At 33.8% G+C, this 26,066-nt stretch overlaps 1 protein-coding gene across 1 annotated transcript; it reads left to right on the plus strand.

Annotated features, from left to right (window-relative positions):
• The first annotated feature begins 4,562 nt into the window (after positions 1 to 4,562).
• On the plus strand, positions 4,563 to 7,470 carry LOC112718275 (transcription factor RF2b-like). Its single transcript, XM_025770094.3, has 4 exons — positions 4,563 to 5,035; positions 5,552 to 5,684; positions 6,321 to 6,405; positions 6,964 to 7,470. The coding sequence occupies exons 1-4, from the start codon at positions 4,620 to 4,622 to the stop codon at positions 7,341 to 7,343; spliced, it is 1,014 nt and encodes a 337-aa protein (XP_025625879.1). The 5' UTR covers positions 4,563 to 4,619; the 3' UTR covers positions 7,344 to 7,470.
• Positions 7,471 to 26,066: the final 18,596 nt, after the last annotated feature.

The following is a 26,066-nucleotide window of genomic DNA, read 5'->3' on the forward strand; positions in this document are numbered from 1 at the left end:
TAATCTTTGGGAAATCTTTTTAAAGAAAAATTAATCGAATGTGGTTTGATCACTAAAACAGAAGCGAGTGGACTAATTGGGTTTTGCATGACTATACCATAGATGAAGAAGAGCTGAATAAGTACATGCATGACACTAATAGTGTATGTGTTAATGTAGTCACATTTTTTAAGTTGTATCTAAAATAGTAGTCATTTCATGTTCTTAATTTTGCTGTTGTGATGCCAGCTTGGTGGAATCAATTTTTTTTTCAATGGAGTGTTTTCCTTTTATATTTTACTTCATACTAAAACTACCTTAATCCTTGATATGAAAATGATCAATCCATCTGAGTATAGCAAGATATATTTTAATGCAACATCTAATATTTTTCAAGGATTTCACTAATCAATCAATATATTTTGCTTATAGCTATAGTCAATTATATATAGTGTACATTTTGTTTAATGCAAATGCTTAAGAAGATGATGTTGAAGCTATAGATATTTGCTTTTTCGAATGGTCCATAACTATCAAAAAATCAGTTGATGTTACAAAAGGTTACAACAACCAAAAGAGCAAAACTTTAGTTCTTATGATTTCTTTGATAAAAGAAATTTATATTCCCAAGGGAAAGCAAAGTGAGAGTTCAAATATATTTTTGAGTAAAAGATAAATAGGTCCCTGACATTTTTTTTGCGGACATTTTTGTCTTTAAGAAAAGAAAAATACATTCATGTCCCTGACCCCTGTAAAACGTGGACATATTAACCCTTCTGTTGAATTCAGTCTGTTGGACACGTCAAAAAACTCTGACGTGACAAATGTGGTGCTGACATGTCCGTTACGGGAGTCCACGTGGCTGTGAGCTTTTGGAAACTGGACATATAAGTCCCCAGGCACAAAAATGATGCCGTTTCACTACCTCCCCCAATCTTTCAAATTTTTCTGCCCTGACCAAGATTGATTCCTGAAGAATTGTAGCACAACACTTCAATGAAACCAAGATCTTTCAGGAAAACTAAGCTAAAAAGATCAACTCATTCCACCAAAGTCAATATAGTGATTATCCAATATGATGCCATTCCAGTGATGCCTCTTATTCTCCGTTTAAAAACAGATTTCCATAAAAGCAGTTTCATAGTGATTTTGAGACCAGATATCCATAGTACATTAATAAGAACAACCCACTATAAACTTTAGTGGGTTGGATTCTTAAAAACTCAAAGTTTGTGTATTGCATCGAATTTAACGTGAAAATGACCAAAAAATTAATACAAAAAATTAATAGAAATAGTTTGTCTATACATAAATAAACATTTCTTTTCTCCTTTTTGATATACATGGATAACTAAAATAGGCTGCGAATAAATGCCAGTGGTCATAACTCAACTTAATTATTGAATGGTTAGCAGGCAGTTGTATCTACACGCACGTGCGAGATGATCATATGGAAATGCAAATATACAAAAATGACAAAATGTTACAAAAACAAGGTGCAGCTCACAATAAGACAAGTGCCCAATAAGAGATATAGAATCAGCAAAAAAAATGTACTCCCAAATTCAATTAAGGTTTAGCAATGATGACAACAAAGTTATATGCAAATTAACATACTATCAATGAAACAACAGTAAAACCCCTAAAGTTTACCAAAACTTAAACTCTGGAAGCCGTTGAATGAATGGTTTGAACCAAAGGTCCATCAGCATTAGGCTCCAACTCAAGATCAACCAAAGGAGACAAGAACTCAATCAAGAGGTTCAGCAAGTAAATTCCAAGCCCATAAGACACAATGTAAAATCCCTGGACATAAAAAACCCTCAAGACATAAATTGACACAATTTCCAAAGTCCCAATCCACCTATAGGTGGCGTGAGGCGTAGATTTATCCAGGTAATACTAGAACATCTTTGAGAATTCCTGCCACCATTGGTTCAAGGGTGCAGCAGCAGCAGAGATCTAGGGTTATGGCAAGGGAATGGAAAACCCTAAGATTGTTGAAAAAATGGGATTGAAGAGAGATATTACTGTGAAAAACAAGAAATTAATTGAAGAGAATAATAGGAGCTGACCTTAGAGGACGAGGATTTTGGAAGGCTTCGGTGGAAACGAAAATGATTTCAATTGAGAGAAATTGAAGAGTTAGCAGATCTACAAGGAACGAAAAAATTTGAAAGATTAGGGGAGGTAGTGAAATGGCGTCATTTTTGTGTCTGAGGATTTATATGTCCAATTTCCAAAAGCTCAGAGCCACGTGGACTCCCGTATGAACACGTCAGATCCACATTTGCCACGTCAGAGTTTTTTGATGGGTCCAACAGACTAAATTCAACGGAATGGTTAATATGTTCATGTTTTACAGGAGTCAGGGACATTTATGTATTTTTCATTCTTTGAAGATGAAAATGTCTGCGGAAAAAAAGGTCAGGAAGCTATTTGTCCTTTATTCTATATTTTTTATTTGGAGAAAGAAATTTGGATTCCCAACTATAGTGATTATTCTTTTGAAAAAGTGTGTTTTTGGAGAGTTTGCTAAGTTGGTTCAAGTATGAATTTAATTGCTCCGATAGTAGAATATGTACTTGAGTATGCCAAGAGAAGTCCCATCATGAATATTCTTCATGCTTAGAGAGAAGCTAAGATTGATGACAAGGTAAATTGTTGTCTCTCCATACTATGTTTTATGTTATGCTTATTAGCTTATGTACATAGTTTATGGAGTCTCCATGAATGTTTGCAATATGTTCTTGAAAATGAACGCGTTGAGTTATTCAAACAGACAACATTTAGAGCAAGAAGCTAAAGCCAAAGATGTTGAATAGCAGAAGAACTAACTTAGACGAAACTACCAAATGTTAGGGATTAAAGTGGGGTGGACGATATGATCACATAGTAGGTTCTCATTGTAAATTTAATAGGTAAAAAACCATGAGGATGGCACTCTCTATAATCATTTCATAATTTATTGGTTTATATCTCTTTTTTGGGATAATTAATATTTTTTGAAGAACAGTCATTAATATAACTTATTGGAAGTTGTTAGCAACATTTTTTATAAGTTTAAGTAATGTCTGCAGATTAAAGATACTCTGTGAAACACTTCATGAAGAGTTTTATGGTTAAAGATTATTCATGAATTAAGGATGAATATGTTTGCAGTATTACTTAGATTTTTTTATCACATTTATGTTTTTCCTGCAACATTTATCGATCACAAATGAATCTAAGACTGAACTAAAAATAGGTGTCGACAACACTTATCCATTAGGGATTTTTTCTTATATTTTGATTTTGTGATTCCGAATAACTATTTGTACCGTTGTTAAGTCACCTGCATAATTATATTACTCATATCACCTTTCTTTTTCTGAAACCATTAAAGTTATTCCTTTTTTTGCTTTACATGTTTCTTTTTTGGAAATGATTCCACTAGGATTCATTATTATTTTTAAAATTTACATATGGTTGAAAATTAATGATGAAAAAAATAGTATCTGTCGATTATCAGCACCCTTAAGAATTCATGCTTCTTAAATCTGATAAGTTGGAAAAAATTTAGAGGCACATTAGGAACCATTTTTAAAATACTACCTCTTTATTTTTTAAATGGTATATTAAAAATAGACTATATTTTATACATTCAAATAGCAGTAGAGTATTCATTCAAGCGTCACTTTCACAATATTTAGGAATAAAGAATAGAAGAGAAAGAAAAAAATAAAAAAAAATAAAAGATAAACCAAAAAGCAACGTACTTTATAGTGCACTCTCTCTCTCATCTAAGTTAGAGTTTGGATTAAAAGATAGTGGTTGAGAGATTTGTAGAAATGAGTTGAAGTTGCGCAAAAGAAGCCTTACACTTATCTCTGTATTTCTTTCTTTCATCTTGGAAAATGATAAGTTTGATGAGAGATTTCAAACATCCATTCTTTTTCTCTTTCTCTCTTTCTTCAATTGGCAAATAAACAAAATGAAAGGCCAAAATAGTATATCTTCCTTAAGTTCTTCATCTTTTTATGCATTTGGTCCTCTTTTTTTGATAAACCTCTATTATCATTGAAAAATAACAATTTATATTTTTTTTAAAAAAAATTATCCAAGAAATAAATTATTTTAACATGATGAATCAAAGAAATCTTTTTTATATACATAAATTATATTAGTTATGGTTCTTATTTATGTTTATCTTTTAAACTGTGTTGTTGCTACTTTCATGTTTATCTTATTGTGTGCTCTAAATTTTGTTATAATATTAATTAACATGCTAAATGATTATTATATCCTGTGATAATATTTTAACGTAGGAATAATTTTTTTGTTATTTGAATATTGATATAACATATGTATTTTTATCCAACATATTTTGATTTTATCTTAATATTCTTTATTTAAAAATTTTAAAAATACATGGATCACATGCAGTTGCATGGGTTATCATGCTAGTATTTTATATATAATTAGTTCGAATGATTTTTCTTCTAAATATCGAACCAAACCGCAAACCAATTGTGTGTCATGAGTAAAATGGAAAATTAATACATCTTGATCTGATCGAAACATCGAAACGAATACGAGAGAGAGAGAGAGAGAGAGAGAGAGAGTTTATTATCATCTCCTCTCTCCTAAAAACCCCACAAATGATGTCGTTCTCGCACCACCGTCGAACTCAATCGGAGCTTCATGTCCGAATCCCCGACGAATTTGATCTTGATCTCGATATGGATGTGGATTTGGATGTTGATTCCTTTGATTTCAAAAATTCCATTCATAACAACGAAACCGTCATCTCTTCCTCCTCATCTTCCGTAGCAGCCGAATCCCTCTCTAAGCCCGTATCCGACCACCAACTACCTCCGTTCTCACCTGCCTCTACCACCATGCCGCCCATTGTGGATATCAGTAAAACCACCGTGAGGCCTGGTCACCGGCGCAGCAACTCGGCAGACGGCACCTCTTCTTCTTCATTGTTGTTGGAAGGCATTGAGGCCAAGAAGGCCATGTCCCCTGACAAGCTCGCTGAATTGTGGACTGTTGATCCCAAGCGAGCCAAGAGGTTCCTCTCTCTCTCTCTCTCTCTCTCTCTCTCCTCTCTCTCTCTCTCTCTCTCTCTCTCTCTCTCTCTCTCTCTCTCTCTCTCTCTCATTCGTTATTCAATCTTCATATTCAATTGTCATAGGAATAACAACGTTATTATAGCTTAGCTCAAACCTGTAAGTTGGCTTTAGTTGAAAATTTTCATTCAATTTTTTAGATCGTTTCTTTTTCTAAAAGGAAATGCGATTGTGCACTTGCATGGGCCACAACGGTCCATGGTGGCGCTCTCTGCCACTTGTTCCAAGTTGAAAAGTTGAAAAGCATTTACAGTGGTGATTTGGTGAACAAATTCATAATTGATGGGGGACAATGTATCTATTGCATAAATCGATTTTCACATTTAGTCAATGAAATATTGAAATTGACTTAAATAGAAAATGCATGGTATTCTCTGTAACAGTGCTATTCATGATTCCTTTTTTAAATGGTGATTCATATTTTTGTTAGTTAAAGAGGGTACCTCCAAATTGTGCAGGATTTTGGCCAACCGTAAATCAGCGGCCCGCTCAAAGGAGAGGAGAGCTTGTTATGTGGTGGAGCTTGAGAGAAAAATTCAGGTTCTTCAAACAGAAGCAACTACTCTTTCAGCCCAATTAAATCTTTTTCAGGTTCTTACCTGCTGCCTTCATTCCACCTAGTATACATGTGCTTTTCTCTTTCATTCTCTTGCTTGTTTTAAATCACACATTAAGGCATGTATCATTACTTCATCCTAATTATGCACAGTACATTACAACATACCTCATTAATGTGTGCTATACATTGTCCCAAAACTCTGATCATTCATAATGATATGTTAGGCTCCTTATTATTCAATATTGGCACGAAAACATAAAACATGATGCGAATATTTAACTTTCTGAATTATAAAAGTTCATTACTTATGATTGGTTAGACAGGATATGGGTCCTCTCATGCTATATATTTGTTTCGTATCATTCAATCTACTGTATGATGATCCCTTAATGTGTGAGGATCCTATTCCTGTTCGATATACTTGATTTTGTTTCATGTATAGTTTAGATGTGTTATCTTGTAAATATCAGGAACAGTTACCACCTATCTATTCGTTGGTCATTTGTTATTTACTCTTTGGCATGTTTTCTGTTTTCCTTTTAAAGGCATTTTGTTTTCTTTAAATGTGTGTTGTTTACTAGTTGTAAAATTACTAGTATGTTATGGAAGGCTTAAGGCATTCATATAATGCTACCTAAGACTTATTCGTTGCGAAAAATCTTTTTCAGAGAGATACAACTGGTTTGACTACTGAAAATACTGAACTTAGGCTACGCTTACAAGCTATGGAGCAACAAGCTAAGTTATGTGATGGTATGTATTTTTGGATAAATATGTGATGGTATGTTTCAATCATACAAAGAAAATCTGAGAATTTTTGAAGCCAAATTGATACAACAATGAAGCCTTGCCTCACTAGGTGGGGTTGGCTACTTTGGATCAAACGACACCATTGAGCTCTATTATGTATCATGTCTACAGAAAGATCGTTTACATGTAGATATCGTTTGACCACCTCATGAATGGTCTTCCTAAGTCTTCCTCTACCTTTCACATGAATGATTCATGTCTTCATGACATGGATCATGACATGAAGCCAGATTGATAATGAGGATTTTTTTTCTTCAGTATGAGCAGAAATGTAGAATTATTATTTTCCGAGATATTATTGTTTACAACCTTTTATGCACTTTTTAGTTTTATTTCATAAGTATTAGATTTCTTGTACTCCTCAAAAATAGTTTTCCCCCCTCATGCTCAATGACTAACTAAGAGTGTATTTGTTTTTGTTAATCTTTCAACTAAGATATTGTGATTTATATAATACGCTTGACTTCAACCATCCTTTTTTTTTGTTAAAAAAATGTACAGCTCTGAATGAAGCACTGAAAAAAGAAGTTGATAGACTCAAGATTGCTACTGGAGAGATGGTAACTCGTCCCAATTCGAATAGTTTGGCAATGCATCGGCCTTCATATTCTCAAGCTCCTTTCTTCTCGTTTCAACCGCAACATTTTGCAGGCGAACTTCACACCATGCAAATGCCTCCTTTGCATCCACTGTCGCCTAATATGTCTTCCCCTCGACCGCTGATTGATGTAACTACTCCATACAATTTGTCAAACATGTTGCCAAGTGATCATGTTCCTGTTGGCCAATTTCAGGTGCTAGACATAAGTCATCCGATCCCTCATGTTCTGATTCATGATGGTCCCTCCATTTCTGTTAATAAAATCAACGATGCCTTTTGATTTAAATTTGACTGACCAACATGTTTCACCTCCTTGTTTATTAATTAGATTGTTCATAGTCTGACACAAGTGATTGATTTTTGTTTTTCTATTCAATTAATTTATAAAAAGGTCATATTTTTTATCATGTTCATTGATATCTTCACTCCTCTCCTCCTGCCAATTTTTGTTAGGGTTCAAATTAATGTATGAGCTCAAGTGAGACAGGTTTTTCTTATTTTATTTTTGTATTATATGACAATTTTTCTTTTCTTTTTAACAAATTATTTTATAACAACTTTGATAATATTTGCCTAATTTCACATTCTATTTTTTTTTTTTTTGCCCACGGTATTCTCTATCCTGATAGGCCAAAGGTTAATCTGTTACGGATCTGAACTTCATTTAAGGGTCTGTCACTGGCCAATGGGTTATTGCATGTACAAGGTGAGATTCAAACTCCCAACACTTACTTATGTGAGTTGACCACTCGACCAATTCAAATTAGTTATTTGACATTTCATTTAGGTGATTGTTATAGTGTCTAAAAGGTGATGTCTAATTTAGTAAAAAAGATTAAAAATTAATATTTAATTTAAAAGGTATAAAAATAAATAATTTTTAAAAATTTAAAATTTATTACAAAAATAAAGTAGGTAAAATTTAAGCATTAATTCATAGGCCGAATAGAATTGGCCTTCCATTTAATAACCCATTAACCGGTGTTCAGTTCTCTATTTGTAACCCATTGTACAAAGAAGCATTTGTCATCAATTTCATTTGTGAATTCAACTAGTATGCAATGGATGTTGGTTAGGTCGTCATGTATCCGTAGAAATGGACAAAAAGGCTGACATTTTCGTTGGTTATTCTGCTGTCACTTTTGAAGGATCCATCTGAATAAATAGTTCCTTAAATGACCACAATCACATATCTTACTAGTTATTCTCATGTCTAAAAAAAATGCGGGAGAAAATGAATGGCGAACACTACTTATTGTTATGGTCCCTTGTTTTCCTTTATAGTTGATCCTATCCGTTATTGTCTTTTTTCATTCGTTCATCCTTTTAATTTTCAACACTTAGGCTTTTTTGTTTCACATTTGCCAATAAGATTCCATGAAAGCATTGCTTAGGTAATGTTGGAGTTGAAGCGTTAGTTCAAGTGGCAAATCATGGTGTCTCTTGATATGTTATGCCTAGTTTTGAAATTTGATAAGGTTAAATGATAGATGAGATCGCTTTAAGTATTGTATGTGTGAGTGTGTAGTATAGATGATTTTTAATGTTATAATACTTAGGATTGAAAGTTTGAAAGTTTTTCAATTTATCTAATTAAAAAAATTTAAGTAATGTTGTAATGTTTAAAATTGGAGACTATTCGATCATAAGTAAACATAAAATTTATACATGAAGAACATGGGTTTAAATTTTAGCGTTTTCCCCCCTTGTGCCTTTAGGCTGTATTTGGTTGTTGTCTCGAAAGTATGAAAACATACACACATACATAAGAATATATAGGTACAAGAAGACATTAATTTTGTATTGTGTTTGGTAATTAATAAGACATCGACTGAACATACAACTCATAATTCTACTAAAAAGTCAATTTTACCCTCATCATTTATATATCGCCATCATCACTTCAGCCTTTTCACTCTTTTTCAAAATCATTGCAATTTACCATGGCATCACCATCTTCAAACCAACACAGATTTTTTTTGTTTGGTAATTCTTAATCTAGTAATTCTTAATCAAAACAAATTCAATCTCATAAGCATCAAAACTAACAAAATTGCTAAAAAAAATCAGCATAACAAATACAAATCTCCATCAATTTAAACATCAACTCAAACAAAGAATGAGTTATCACTCCATCCATAACAAATAACATCACAAATAAAATTCAATTTCAAATTCAATGTTTATAAAATAAATAAAAGTTCTTCAATAGCATTCTAATTGAACAATACACTCAGATACAAAATTTTTATTAAAAAATAAAATTTTAAATAAATACAAATTAAATCTAAGATAAAACAAGGCATTAGAGTAAATGAAAAAAAAAAAGAAAGAGATAGAAAAGAATGAAAAGAAGATGAAAACATGAGGAGAGGTGAAAGAAGGATGGAGTCGATATAAAAAGACTAAATCTATAATGAGATTTGTGATTGTTTTCGCTGTAAATTTATAATTACTCTCGCCACCAAAGAGAGGAAGAATGAAATGTAAAATAGAGAGGATAAAAGGCCAACGCCACCAAAGAGAAGACGAACAATGCCACCATAAAGAGAATGAAGGGCGATGCCATCAAAGTCCAAAGTCGGGCAACAGCCATGAATAGGATATGGATATATAGGTTACATAAAGAGGAAATAAAAAGTGGTTAAAGAAAAGGAAATTAAGTTGAAAATGTTAAAGATATGGATGGAATTACAAAAATATTAAAGGAATAAAATTGTAAAAATTTCAGTGTCTCAAACTAAAAATTATTGTCTCAACTAATTGGAGAGACACATGATACATATTTTTTGTGAGTATATTTGTATACCCATGTCTCTTTTATTTATGTGTCTTACATACCAAACAAAAAATACATCTTATCGTATCTCTGTCTTTGGCATACACGTATATAAATCAAACGGTGCCTTAACAACAACAAAAATTATTCTTCTAAGTGATTCAAATGGATTAAAATCTTTTAAAATAACTACTTTTTTTTCTTGGGTATAAACAAAAGATATAAATTGGGAATCATTATATATTTCTCTCACCTTGGTCGAATGATTTAGTTGGTAATATTTTCTTTGAAATTCTTGTTAAGAAAAGAAATTGTTCCAAGTGCAGATCCAAAAAAGTAAGAATTCTAACCAGTTCAGTGCACATTTCAAATTTAACATTCGCAAGTCAAGAATGAAACTATTGTTCAACATAGTAAGTAGTAACATTAAAATAACTGCTATCCCGCTTCGTTCCCAACCTAATTTCAACTTGTTAACAACCTCAACCTAATCACTTGTTGAAACAACTAACCTAAGGGTCCAAAGTAGATAAGAGACAACATAACAGTTCAACAGATATGTGGGCACCAAACATGTTGTAACGAAAACTCAATTGGTTACAACCCTCTTAAATAATTTCACATGGTAGGGTTTGGATTTTGGAACATGGTAGTTTGAACTTGCATTTCTTCTGAAAGACCGGTCTTATATGTTCAAAATTCATGTGACCACTGCACTACTTAACTACCACTTGAAATGTGACCTCTCAAACCACCCTTTTACGTCAATGCCTTCAATTCCAAAATCCATATCCATATAATGCTTTATTTGTGTGTGTCTTTACATCATATTTTTTGCATGTTGCCCAAGTGGTCTTGGGGACAACCCTTGTGGAAGCCACTTTCACAAATCACAATACTCTTCTTTTCTTTTCTTTTAGTCCACATACCCTATTTGTGGATCTCATTTCTAGTACCCTGAAACGATATTCTCCTAATAATTTTAATACTTTGATCTTTCAATGCAAGCACCAATTTTCTCCTTGTTTTAAAATTTCTTCCTTGCCATAATTATTGAGCCTTTTCAGTTATCAGTTTATCACATATATATGAACAAGAAACGTGGAATGTTGCATGCTCATAAATGCTTAGGCAAGTGACTTTATGGTTTTCCCTTTTGGTCGTTCGCATTTTGGACATCCATTTTGCGCTTCTCTATCAAAAAGTGACATGAGTTTTCGAACTCCATATCTTAGATGTTGGATTATTCTATTTCAATTTCTTTCTTTAATTTGCGGTAAAGCCACAAATATTGACTAGCACCGAAAAAGCGGAGACTCAAAGTTCAATTGGTTCTTTATCTTTTTTTTTTTTTTTATTGTATGTATCTAGGGTGAATTCCCAGGAATTTTATTAATGGGGAAATAATGAAGAAAAAAAAAGGTGAAAACATCCTTCAGTAAAAATGAGCAGAAATTGTTCCTTCACATATAATAATCACTCGTAGGAACCATCCTCTATTGTCTTTTCGATGCATAATAAGACAAGATTAGCAGGTTTGTCAACCTAATACTAATTGATAATTAATATATAGGAGTTTTTCATTGCCTTAATTAATAAATTTAAGGCCACATGTACTTATTAACTGAGTTTTGGGGGGAAGGGCTGAACTGAAGAACCAAGTTTGTTAACATTTTTCATTAACTAAAATTATTGAATTTTTTCTGAATTATACTAATACTCGTGCTTAAACCATAGATATCACATTCTGCTATAAAAATTTCAAATACAAAAGTTAGATCTATATATAATATTGAAAGAACTATGTCACAAGGAAAGAATGTCAAATTTTTCAATTCTATTTTTTTTTTTTTTTTGAAAGATACAATTTTATTTTCATTTCCTACAAAGCTAAATTATAAACATGTTATTTTTATGGGTCACCATCTTTTAATTTTATGAAAAAATTCTGCACCGTTTAATAATATTCATAGTGGATAAATAAAATAAAAAGAATCTCATGTTGCATACCCCTCAGGCATCAGGCATCACTGATATTATTATCCACTAGGAGATAGATTAATCATTAATTAGTTAATTAACATATTTATCTACAAGTCATAATCCAAATTTATTTGCATGTTATTTTCTTGTTTTCTTTTTATCTTTTTCTGACAATGAGGAATGAATAAAATGGGCCGCAAAGAACGGGACATGCATGTGCTAGTAACATGGTAGGGCCCAATAGAAGATCTTCACCACTTTCCTACAACTCTTTCCATAGCTTCTCTTCGTATTAATGGCCACATGGATACAAAAAGGAACATCACTAAGATCAATTAATTGTTTCAACTTTCAAGCATTGAATTGAAAGCTTTGTTACATTAAGAAACAAATTAACCATCCTTCAAGTCTTTTTTATTAAACGCACACGCCTTGTTAATGGTTAGTTCTTTGATTGAACGCAACCACACCGCACAACTTGTCCATTTCTCATATTTCAAATAATCTTTTACGCTTCTTTATTTCCTCAGCAGTAATATATCGATTTAGGGTTTATATGTACAGTAAAACTTAAACTCATTCAAACGAAGATATCTTGAGGTTAAAGTACCGCCTTACTTTTATTAACTATTAACAATAAACATATAGTATGTAAATTTAAAATAGTTTAATTTTAATATATTAAAGTATAAAATATTTTATACAATTATCCAACTATATATATATATATTTTGTGAATGAGTATAGAGTGTTTAAGAAAAATGTGACTATGTATTTATAGTCATATTTTTTAGCAATAAAAAAATCACAATCTTAGTTCAGAAAACTGTAACTATTGAGCTATGAGCACGATTTTAAACCATGACATAATGCTAAAAACAATGTAGTATTTATTTTTTATCAATTTTTTTTAGTTATAGTCACGATTTAACGTGACAAGAGATCAAAGATGCTTGTAATGTTATTTTTATTAATATATGGAATGTAAAATTGTGTTACACTTTTGATATAATTTGATTATAACAATGCAAATATCAGTTTTGATAAAATTTTGAAAGAATAGGAAAAGAAAAGAAAAGATAAAGGAATTTTTATTGACTGTTGATTGATTGAATTCAATTAAATTGTAAATTATGAAGATAAAACTAAATATATATAAAGTATTGGCCTATGAAAGATAAAAGTAAATAAAGATAAGATAAGAACAAATAAATATAAGGCAAAGATAAGATAAGATAAAATAATAAAGTCTAAAATTAGAACTTAATTTATGTATTCTATTGGATTGAATTTGTGGACCACGAGACTTCTTTATTGTTGTTATGAGATAAGGTAAAAGAGTAGTTTAATACTCCCCACAAGCTGGTGGATAGAAGATGTCAATAATCCACAGTTTGGATAAGTTTCGATTAAATGATTGAGGAAGACGCGTGTGGCGGAGTGATGCAGAGGGAGATGCGGTGCTTGAGGGAGAGAGAGCAAGCAGCAATCTTAAAAAAAGCGAGTAGAGCGCAATAAGATTGATCTTCAAATGGCGTGTATGACGCAATAAAGAGGCCACGTAGAGCACAATAAAAAAGAGAGGGCGCGGGAAGCGTAATAAGAGTGTAGAGAAAACTGCTAAAACAAAGTGCACATTAAACTGCTGAAACAGAATGCAAACGAAACTGTCAGAAGAAGGTACAGATGGAACTGTCGGAAGAAAGCACAGATGGGCCATAGTAACTATTCCATGAATGATAGTTGAACAGGGCTTCACCTTCTTTTTTCCTGCATAGTATAATCTAATAACCTTTGTTAAGCAGTATCAACAATGGCAAACAGAATGACAGAAAATGAAAGGTCAGAAGTTGAGTTCAAGGCTTTCTTGATTGAACGTATTGCGTTGGTTTTCATCGCCATCGTCACTGCTTCAATATAGTGGCCATGTGCAGCACACAGCGTGGCCACTTGTCCTAGCACTGATGATCTTCACACGTGGTCATTTATTTCTCTAGTGCTATTTACCTACACCATCATACCCACATTCTACGTATTTCGGTGGTTCTATACCACCGTAGCGACCAGCCAGATGTCACTGTGGGTAGGGAGAATCCTCTTCATTATAGAGCATAGGCCTATGAAAAATAAAAGCGAATAAAGATAAGATAAGAACAAATAAATATAAGATAAATATAAAATAAGATAAAATAAAAAAGACTAAAATTAAAATTGAATTTATGTATTCTGTTGGGCTAAATTTGTGGGTCACGAGACTTCTTTATTATTGTTATGGGCTAAGGTAGAAGAGTAGTTTAATACGCCCCCACAAACTGGTGGATGGAAGATGTCAATAATCCACAGCTTGGATAAGTTCCGATGAAATGATTGAGGAAGACGTGTGTGGCGTAAGGATGCAGAGAGAGATGCGTGCGGCGGAGCTAGAGCTGCCGACGGCAAAAATATAAAAGGAAATGTTGTACTTGAGGGAGAGAGAGCAAGCAGCGATCTTAAAAAAAAGCGCGTAGAGCACGATAAGATTGATCTACAAAGGGCGCATATGGCGCAATAAAAGAGGGCGCATAGAACGCGACAAAAAAGAGAAGGTGCATGGAGTGCAATAAGAGTACAGATGGAACTGATAAAACAGAGTGCAGATTGAACTGCTGAAATAGAATGCAGACATGACTGCTGAAACATAATGCAGACGGAACTGTCGGAAGAAGGCGTAGACAGGCCATAGTTACTATTCCATGAATGATAGTTCAACAGGGCTTCGCCCTCTTTTTCCCTGCGTAGTATAATCTAATAACCTTTGTTAAGCAGTGTCAACAATGGCAAACAGAATGACAGAAAAAGAAAGGTCAGAAGTTAAGTTCAAGGCTTTCTTGACTGAGCGTATTGTGTTAGTTTACATCGCCATCGTCACTGCTTCAATATGGTGGCCATGTGCAGCACACACCGTGGCCACTTGCACTAGCACTGATGATCCTCACACGTGGTCGTTTATTTCTCTAGTGTTGTTTACCTACACCATCATGCCCGCATTCTACGTATTTCGGTAGTTCTATACCGCCGTGGCAACCAGCCAGATGTCACTGTGGATACGGAGAATCTTCTTCATTCTGGAGAGGTTGCTAGTGGTGGTTATGCCTGCTGCGGTTCTCCAGAGATCCATCATCTTTGTTAATCTAATTTTCTTAATGTACTCCTGGTCTCTTCTCGTTACTGGTGTATACTTCCTCTGCCACCTTAATCAATTTTTATTCGTTGTTGATAGTAATAATACTGTTTTGATGAAACCGATATAAATTCCACCAAGAGAGAAGAAGAAGAACAAGATCATGATAATGGAAAAGACCAGGAAGAGGAAGAGGAAGAGGTGCATAAAAGTGATGATGAATTCAAAGAAGTTGAGTGGGTGCAAGAGGAAGAAGAAGAGGAAGAGGTTCACAAAAGTAATGATGAATTCAAAGTAGAGTGGGTGAAAGAGGAAGAAGAAGAGGAATAGAAAGAGGAAGAAGAGGAAGATGATGAGGAGTCTACGATTTCGGAGTCGCTAAGTAAGATGACAAATAAAGAATGTTTGAAGTGTGAGGCAATGTTGGGTGAATGGCACTTAGCATTTGAGAAGATGGAAAAATTGGCTACAATGTTTATGGAAGATGCCATGATGAAAGCAGAGAAAAGGTAACAAGAATTGGAAGAATTTTATAAAAAAAGAGATATCAAAATTGGATCAAGAAATCCAAGCTTTGAACCAAGAAAAACAGGAATTACTCTGATACCATGATAAAATTATGAAAGAATAGAAAAAGAAAAGAAAAGATGAAGGAATTTTTATTGATTGTTGAATGATTGAATTGAATCGAATTGTAAATTATGAAGGTAAAACTATATATATATATATATATATGTATATATATATACATATATATATATATATATATATATGTATATATATATATGTATATATATATATATGTATATATATATATATATATATAGGCCTTTGAAAGATAAAAGCGAATAAAGATAAGATAAGAACAAATAAATATAAGATAAATATAAGATGAGATAAAATAATAAAAACTAACATTAAAACTGACTTCATGTATTCTGTTGGGCTGAATTTGTGGGCCACGAAACTTCTTTATTGTTGTCAAGGGCTAAGGTAGAAGAGTAGTTTAATACGCCCAGACAAGTTGGTGGATGGAAAATAATGCACAGTTTGGATAAGTTCCGATGAAATGATTAAAGAAGATGCGTATGACGCAGTGATGCAGAGGGAGATGCATGCGGCGGAGCTAGAGCTACCGACGGCAAAAATATAAAAGGAAATGTTGTGCTTGAAGAAGAGAGAGCAAGCAGCGATCTTCAAAAACAAAAGCGCGTAAAGCGCGATAAGATTGATCTTTAGAGGGCGCGTATAGTGCAATAAAAGAGGGCGCGTAGAGCACGATAAAATAGAAAGGGCGCGTAGAGCGCAATAAGAGTGCAGATAGAACTGCTAAAACAGAATGCAGACGGAACTGCCGGTAGGAAGCACAGATAGAACTGCCGAAAGAAGACGTAGACAGGCCATAGTTACTATTCCATGAATGATAGTTGAGCAAGGCTTCACCTTCTTTTTCCTCGTGTAGTATAATATAATAACCTTTGTTAAGCAGTGTCAACAATGGCAAATAGAATGACAGAAGAAAAAGGTCAGAAGTTGAGTTCAAGGCTTTCTTGATTGAGTGTATTGCGTTGGTTTTCATCGCAATCGTCACTGCTTCAATATGGTTGCCATGTGCAACACATACTGTGGCGACTTGCCCTAGAACTGATGATCCACACACGTGGTCGTTTATTTCTCTGGTGTTGTTTACCTACACCATTATACCAGCATTCTACATATTTCAATGGTTCTATACCGCCGTGGCGACCACCCAGATGTCACTATGGGTAAGGAGAATCCTCTTTATTCTGGACAGGTTGCTGGTGGTGGTTATGCCTGCTGCGGTTCTCTAGGGATCTATCTTTGTTAATCTAACTTTCTTACTGTATTTCTGGTCTCTTCTTGATACTAGTGTTTACTTCCTCTGTTGCCTCGTTCGATTTTTATTCGTTGTTGATAGTAATACTACTGTTCTGATGAAATCGGTATAAATTCTGCCAAAAGAGTAAAAGAAGAAGAAAAAGATCATGATAAAGGAAAAGCCCAAGAAGAGGAAGAGAAAGAGGAAGATCAAGAGGAAAAGCAAGAGGAAGAGGTTCACAAAAGTGATGATGAATTTAAAGAAGTAGAGTAGGTGAAAGTGAAAAAAGATGAGGAAGAGGTTCACACAAGTGATGATAAATTCAAAGAAGTAGAGTGGGTGGAAGAGAAAGAGAAAGAGGAAGAGGAGGAAGATGATGAGGAGTCTACGATTTCGGAGTGGCTAAGTAAGAAGACGAATAAAGAATGTTCCAAGTGTGAGGCAATGTTGGGTGCATGGCACTTAGCATTTGAGAAGATGGAAAAATTGGCCACAATGTTTATGGAAGATGCCATGATGGAAGCAAGAAAAAGGTAACAAGAATTGGAAGAATTTTATCAAAAAAGAGATATCAAAATTGGATCAAGAAATCCAAGCTTTATACCAAGAAAAAACAGGAATTGCTCTGATACCATGATAAAATTCTGAAAGAATAGAAAAAGAAAAGAAACGATGAAGAAATTTTTATTGATTGTTGATCGATTGAATTGAATTGAATTGTAAATTATGAAGGTAAAACTAAATATAAATATAGAGCATTGGCCTATGAAAGATAAAGCAAATAAAGATAAGATAAGAACAAATAAATATAAGATATAGATCAGATAAAATAAAATAATTAAAATTAAAATTAGAACTGAATTTATATATTCTATTGGACTGAATTTGTGGACTACGAGACTTCTTTATTGTTGTCATGGGCTAAGGTAGAAGGGTAGTTTAATACGCCCCCTACAAGCTGGTGGATGGAAGATGTCAATAATTCACAACTTGGATAAGTTCCGATGAAATGATTGAGGAAGACGCGTGTGGCACAGTGATGCATAGGGAGATGCGTATGGTGGAGTGATAAACCACTATTTTATGGTTTATCTTGTGCTCAATTGAATGGTTTTTATCAACTCTTTACCCACTTATTCATACTATTTGCATGGTTTTATATTTACCTTCCTAATTATGTGCTTTGATTGAAAACATGCTTCTTTGACTTTTATTTCCTTTTATTTAATCCTCTCTTATTACCATTAGATGCTTTGATATGTGTGTTAAGTCATTTCAGGAATTACAGGGCAGGAATGGCTTAGAGGATGGAAATGAAACATGCGAAAGTGGAAGGAATACAAGAAGTTGAAGGAACTGAAAAGCTGTCAACCTGACCCTCTCGCACTAAAATGATCATAACTTGAGCTACAGAGGTCCAAATGATGTGGTTTTACTTGCATTGGAAAGATAACGTCCGGAACTTCGATTTGATATATAATTTGCCATAGTGGCCGTACAGATAGGTGACGCAAACGCGCGCTCCACGCGGACGCGTCGCATCTGCGAACTTCAATCCACGCGGACGACGCCTCCCCGTCACTTTGCCGCGACCTGTACGGACCAGATTTCACAATCAGCGACTTCTGGGCTGTTTTTGACCCAATTTTCGGCCTAGAGAACACAGATTAGAGGCTATAAAGTGGGGGAATGCATCCATTCATGAAAATACTTTCATAATTCACTTTTCATAGTTTTAGATGTAGTTTTTAGAGAGAGAGGTTCTCTCCTCTCTCTTAAGAATTTAGGATTAGGATTTTTAGAAATTAGGAATATTACTTTTTCATCACAAGTTCAATGTTCTTTAATTTATGTTTCTCTTCTACTTTGGATACTCTAATACTTTTATCTGTTTATTATTTATGTTGCCCATTTGAGTCATAAATCTTTCCATGTTAGATTTAAATTTATATTTAAATACAATTGAGGTATTTTCAGATCTATGATTTTCATTTAGCTTCTTATATTCTTGGCTTTAATTGATTAACTGGAAGCTCTTGAGTTATCAACTATTCATGATTGATTGTTATGTCGGCTAATTAATTTGAATTCCACTAACTCTAGTCTTTCCTTAGGAGTTGGCTAGGATTTGGGAATTCTAACCAATTGGTTCACTGGACTTTCTCTTGCTTACGCAAAGGTTAACTAAGTGGGATTAACTTTCATTCTTATAGGAGTAACTAGGATAGGACTTCCGAATTTTCATATCTTGCCAGGAGTTTATTTTATAGTTATTTATTTATTTCGCTTATCATTTATCATACTTGTTCCTCATTCTCAAAACCCCCAAAATTTTACCTTTTTCATAGCCAATAATAAGTCATACCTCCCTGCAATTCCTTGAGAAGACAACCCGAGGTTTAAATACTTCGGTTATCAGTTTATTTAGGGGTTTGTTACTTGTGACAACCAAAACGTTTGTAAGAAAGGTTGATTGCTTGGTTTAGTAACTATACTTACAACGAGAGTTTACTATAACTTCTAAACCATCAATCTTCATTTCTTCATGGAGCTAGAGCTTCCGACGATAAAAATATAAAAGGAGATGATGTGCTTGAGGGAGAGAGAGTAAGCAGCGATCTTAAAAAAAAGTGCATAAAGCACGATAAGATTGATCTTCAGAGGGCGCGTATGGCACAATAAAAGAGGGCATGGAGAGCGCGATAAAAAAGAGAGGGTGCGTGGAGCGCAATAAAAGTACAGATGGAACTGCTAAAATAGAGTGCAGATTGAATTATTGAAACAGAATGCAGATATGACTGCTGAAACAGAATGCAGATGAAACTGCCGGAAAAAGGTGTAGATGAAACTGTCGGAAGAAGGCGTAGATAGGCCATCGTGACTATTTCATGAATAATAGTTGAATGAGGCTTCACCTTCTTTTTCCCCGCGTAGTCTAATCTAATAACCTTTGTTAAGCAGTGTCAACAATGACAAACAGAATGACAGAAAATGAAAGGTTAGAAGTTGAGTTCAAGGCTTTCTTGATTGAGCATATTATGTTGGTTTTCATCACCATCGTCACTACTTCAATATCGTGGCCATGTGCAGCACACACCGTGGCCACTTGCCCTAGCACTGATGATCCTCACACGTGGTTGTTTATTTCTCTGGTGCTTTTTACCGACACTATCATGCCCGCATTCTACGTATTTCGGTGGTTCTATACCGCCGTGGCGACCAGCCAGATGTCACCGTGGATATGGAGAATCCTCTTTATTCTGGAGAGGTTGTTGGTGGTGGTTATGCCTGCTGCGGTTCTCCGAGGATCCATCATCTTTGTTAATCTAATTTTCTTAATGTATTTCTGGTCTCTTCTCATTACTGGCGTATACTTCCTCTACCACTTCAATCGATTTTTATTCTTTGTTGACAGTAATAACTACTATTCTGATGAAACTGGTATAAATTCCACCAAAGAAGAAGAAGAAGAAGAAGAAGAAGAAGAAGAAGAAGAGGAGGAGGAGGAGGAGGAGGAGGAGGAGGAGGAGGAGGAGGAGGAGGAGGAGGAGGAGGAGGAGGAGGAGGAGGTTCACATAAATGATGATAAATTCAAAAAAGTAGAATGGGTGGAAAAGGAAAAGGAAGAGGAGGACCATGACGACGAGTCTACGATTTCGGAGAGGCTAAGTAAGAAAATGAATAAAGAATAACGAGTAAAGAATATTCCATGTGTGAGGCAACGTTGAGTAAATGGCACTTAGTATTTGAGAAGACGGAAAAATTGGCTACAATGTTTATAAAAGATGCCATAATGGATGCAAAGAAAAGGCAATTAGAATTGGAAGAATTTTATAAAATAAGAAATATCAAAATTGGATCAAGAAATCCAAGTTTTGAACTAAAAAAACAAAAAATAAAAATTGTTCTGATACCATGATAAAATTGTGAAAGAATAGAAAAAGAAAATAAAAAATAAAAATTTTTTTATTGATTGTTGATCGATTGAATTGTAAATTATGAAAGTAAAACTAAATATATATAGAACATTGACCTATGAAAGATAAAAGCAAATAAAAATAAGATAAAAATAAATAAATATAAGTTAAAGATAAAATAATAAAAATTAATATTAGAACTGAATTTATGTATTCTGTTGGATTGAATTTGTACATATCTATTTATACCAATTTTATCTAAATTTTTTATTTTTTATTTTTTAGTTTTTGGAGTTAAAGTAAGTAACGCAACTTAAAAAAAAATGTAATTTATATGCACATCAGAGTTTTGCAGACGTCCTTATGGCGTTAACATTAAAATTTATTAAAAGACCATGATAAGAATTTAAATATGCATGCACTGAGTAAAACTTTTAAAAATATTAAATTTCATATTTTATATTTGTTTATATATGTTTTAAATTATTTAAAAATTAAAAAATATTTATATTTTTTCGTATACACTATATAGCATTTTTGAAACGCAATATATATAGATTAACTTAAAAAATAAAATCAATATAATTTATTATAATTTTAATTTTATTAATTTTATTTTATTTTTTAATCTAATAAAATTTGATTCAAATGATAAAAATTTACATTATATTAACTTGAATTTATTTTTTTATTCATTCCGATTCTAATAATTGTTATTTGGATTGGATCAATTTATTTTGATTTAAAAAAATTTAATAATTTTAAAATTTAGATAAGATATCATTTAAGTTGCAAAAAATTTAAAATTTAAAATTTGAATAAAAATTTAATATTCAAAATTTGAATGGACATAAAGATAAGATTCAAAGACAACTAGAATATTAGATATATTAGTATCTAATAAAATAAAAGAATAATCTAAATCAGTTTGTAATTCTGTTCAAAAAATACTAATTTTATTCACTTTTTATAAAAATAATACGATTAAAGAATTAAATTATCTAAAATTTGAGGATAGAAGAAATTAATTTGTCCTCTTATATTATTTGAAACTGTTTTATAAAATAGCATGAACTATTACGTCAATATTTATTTATTAAGTACTAATTTATTTGAAACAAAATTATTAAAAGTTAATTTGGAGTATTATTATTATTATTGTTGTTGTTATTATTTTATGATCATCCGTTAGTTTAAATAAAATAAATTCAGTTAATATTAAATTTATGTGTGTAATTACTTTCTTCTAAAAATATAATAAATAACATTTCAATAATAAATCTCATATTTTTTAATACAATAAAATAGAAATTTTAACATTAAAAGGATTAAAAAATAAAAAAATAAAAAGTGTATTTAATATCTTCTGGAGACAGTGTCTTACTATTCCCCTTCTACATACACTGAAACATATACTCATATTCAAGAATGAATTTTATGTTATTTCGTATTTTTTTCTTTTTTTATAATAAAAATAACATCCCGTAATTACAGTATATTAATTATATTTTCTTTTTCTTACGTTATCTTGCAAATTTATAATAAACACTCAGACTATTATGTATTACTTTGTTTGTGAATAAAACAGAATATCCATAAATTTGCATCTGTATTTTATAATTCACCCTTAACAAATGAAGTTTGTAATTTAAAAGTAAAGGCCTTGTTTTATCATCAAATTGGTGAATGCGAGTTAGTTATTGTGCTTACTGAACTTCTTCATGATACTTCTCCTCCCATGTTCATATCATTCTAATTATATAAACCCTACATGATATTAATTTGATTCAATCAACCAAATTATTGTCATGCATAGAAAGTTACTACAAATTCTTTCACCTTGAAAAGGCATAGGTATTTTAGTTGAGACCATTGGATTCTTTAATTATATTACCATAACTTTTATTAGTATTATAGTCACATCAATGCATGCTACTTTAAGTTATAGAATTATATTAGTGTCCGCTTAATTAGTAGAATTAGATTTAGAAGATGTCAAAAGTAACCGACACTTAAAATTATAGGATTGTTTATTCACGAATTAGTCATTTGAAGTGACTCGTACGTGCTGCCAGTGATTACCAACTATAATATTGCAATCAAAAGAAAATACAGACAAAAAGAGAAGAGATTTTCCTCTTAGGTGGGTAACTTCCATTTTTCTTTGTAAACTTTGAATTTCTTTTTTCGTGAAAAGTATTAAATTACTAATAAAAATATTTTCAAAATTTATTAATGATAAAAATATTTTAAAATAAGATAAAAATAACAAAATATATTACTTTTAATAAACAGTAGAAATTTTGTGTTTGCAAAATTATTCATGTATTTAATCTGAAATTTAATGAGAATATTCAAATATTCAAATATCTATTTAAAAAATATATATCTATGTTAGAAACAAGAGACCGAGTGAATAATATGAGAAGTGTATTATTCAGTTGTGTATCAGGTACAATATACAAGGGGTATTTATAGGTGCTAAATGAATCAAAGTAATAAAGACATAGAATCCTACAATTAATGTACAGATATGCTATATAAATATAGGCGATGCTAATTGATCTAAATTGATTCTAATGATTCTCTAACATCCCCCCTCAAACTCAAGTGGGAGCTAAGGATACCAACTTGAGTTTGGATAACAAAATCCGAAAGCGAGTCGGGTGATGAGCTTTCGTGAAGATATCAGCAGTCTGATCCAGTGTCCCAACAGCAATGAGACGAACAGCATCAATAAGGATTTGTTGCCGAACAAAATGACAATCAATCTCAATGTGTTTGGTGCGTTCATGAAACACATCATTATGGGCAATCTGAATAGCACTGCGGTTATCACAAAAGACATCAGTGGGGGACGACTGAGGAGCACCCAGATCTTCGAGAAGCCAACGAACCGAGATAACCTCCGCAGTGGTGTCAGCAAGGGCACGGTACTCAGCCTCTGTGCTTGAGCGAGCAGTGAACGTTTGCTTCTTAGCACGCCAAGAGATGAGAGCGTCGCCAAGAAACAAACAATAACCAGTAGTAGAACGACGATCAGTGGGATCACCAGCCCAATCAGCATCAGAGTATGCCTGAAGGGTCAAAGAGGAATGGGCAGAAAAATAAAGGCCATGAAAAAGAGTGCCTTTGACATACCGAAGAATGCGAAGAACTGCCGCATAGTGAGTAGTACGGGGAGCAGACAAGAACTGGCTGAGAACATGAACTGGATAGGCAATGTCCGGTCGGGTGACAGTCAAGTAGACGAGACCGCCAACTAACTGGCGATAAAGTGTCGGATTATCCAAAACAGTGCCATCCATAGGGGTAAATCGAACATTAGGCTCAAGAGGAGTAGATTCGGTGCGACTATCTGTAATCCCAGCGCGAGCAAGGAGATCTGAAGCATACTTAGCCTGAGAGAGATAAATGCCATCATCTGTGGAGATGACCTCGAGACCAAGAAAATAGCTGAGAGAACCAAGATCCTTCATTTCAAAGGTACGCTGAAGTGAGGTCTTGAGATCAGAGATACCATCAACATCATCTCCAGTAATGATCATGTCATCAACATACAAAAGTAGAAGAACAACTCCACGGTCGCTTTTACGAATGAAAAGCGCATTCTCATGAGGACTAGAAGTAAAGCCAAGACTGCATATGGTAGTGCTGAACTTGTCAAACCATTCACGAGGAGCTTGCTTAAGTCCATAAAGTGCCTTGCGAAGGAGACAAACCTTATTGGAAGGACAAGGATATCCTGGAGGTGGTTTCATATAGACTCTCTGTTTCAAATCCCCATTAAGAAATGCATTCTTCACATCCATCTGACTGAGAGACCATCTTTTAACTGCAGCAATAGCAAGGAGAGCTCTAACAGACGTAAGGCGAGCAACAGGAGCAAAAGTCTCTTCATAATCAATACCATACTCTTGCGTACAACCTTGAGCAACCAAACGTGCCTTATAACGGTCAATAGAGCCATCAGAGCGAGTCTTGATCTTGTATACCCATCTACTGCCCACAACTTCCTGATCAAAAGGAGGATCAACCAGATCCCAAGTGTGTGCTTTTTCAAGTGCCTGTAATTCTTCTTGCATTGCTTGTTGCCAATTTGGGTTTGAGGAGGCTTCTCTGAATGTCTTAGGTTCATGTTGATGAAGAATAGTAGAAAAGTAATGGTAATCAAGAAGATGAGGAGGTGGATTCCTTACCCTAGAAGAACGAGCCGGAGGAGGAGGCATGATGGTAGGAGCAGGATCATCGTCCGGTCTGGATTCATCGGGAGATGGAGAAGGCGGAGGAACAGGAGGCTGTGGAGGGTCACTCGAGATAGAACCTGTAGAATCATCACTAGGAAAAAGATCAACATTGGGGTTAGTAAACAAAGGTGACTGAGTAGTAGGAATCGACTCAAATGATGAGAACCGAGAAAACATGTGGTGCTCCCAAAAGACAACATGACGAGATACACGAATACGTTTAGAAAGAGGATCCCAACAACGATAACCCTTGTGTTCAGTGCCATAACCAAGAAAACAACACATACGAGCCCGAGGTTCAAGTTTACTATGTTCATGAGGCTGAAGTAGAACAAAACATACACAACCGAAAACTCGAAGAGAACTGTAATCTGGGGGGGTATGAAAAAGACGCTCAAAAGGAGTAACATTACCAAGAACAGAAGAAGGGAGTCTATTGATAACATGAACAGCAGTAAGAACAGCTTTACCCCAAGTACGTTCAGGACACGAAGAAGAAAGGAGCATTGCACGGACGGAGTCAAGAATGTGACGGTGTTTGCGTTCAGCTCTACCATTTTGTTGAGACGTACCAGGACAAGAAAACTCAGACAGAGTACCCTGTTCTGCAAGAAAGGCTAAGAGTTTGGAATCACGGTATTCCATAGCATTATCACGTCGAAAAACCTTAATGGCCTTGGAAAACTGAGTTTTAATCATAGTAGCAAAGTTGATATAGATCTGAGGTAACTCATGGCGATTAGTCATCAAATAAACCCAAGTAAAACGGGAATAATCATCAATGAAAACGACGAAATATCGTGCTCCGCCCATAGAGGCAGTGGGAGCGGGGCCCCAAACATCAGAGTGAATAAGATCAAAAGGAGAGCAAGCAAGAGATGAATTATTGTGAAAAGATAAAGCAGGTTGTTTGGCAGTTTGGCAAGAAATACAGTCAAAAGATTCATTCGGAACCTGACCTAAAACACCCTGAGATACAAGAGGACGCAGTTTTCCTAAGGAGGTGTGGCCAAGACGTTGATGCCATAAGTGAAGGGTAGAGGGAGAAGAAGCAGCACAGAGATTTGGTACAGAAGG

The sequence above is a fragment of the Arachis hypogaea genome, chromosome 10 (assembly GCF_003086295.3).
Source record: "Arachis hypogaea cultivar Tifrunner chromosome 10, arahy.Tifrunner.gnm2.J5K5, whole genome shotgun sequence".
Lineage (NCBI taxonomy): Eukaryota > Viridiplantae > Streptophyta > Magnoliopsida > Fabales > Fabaceae > Arachis > Arachis hypogaea.

Bases quoted from the DNA above. Each gene is read 5' to 3' on its own strand.
- LOC112718275 (XM_025770094.3), top strand. From the start codon at position 4,620: ATGATGTCGTTCTCGCACCACCGTCGAACTCAATCGGAGCTTCATGTC. The intron at 5,036-5,551 runs GTTCCTCTCTCT...CAAATTGTGCAG, and splicing joins GATCCCAAGCGAGCCAAGAG to GATTTTGGCCAACCGTAAAT. The intron at 5,685-6,320 runs GTTCTTACCTGC...AATCTTTTTCAG, and splicing joins CCCAATTAAATCTTTTTCAG to AGAGATACAACTGGTTTGAC.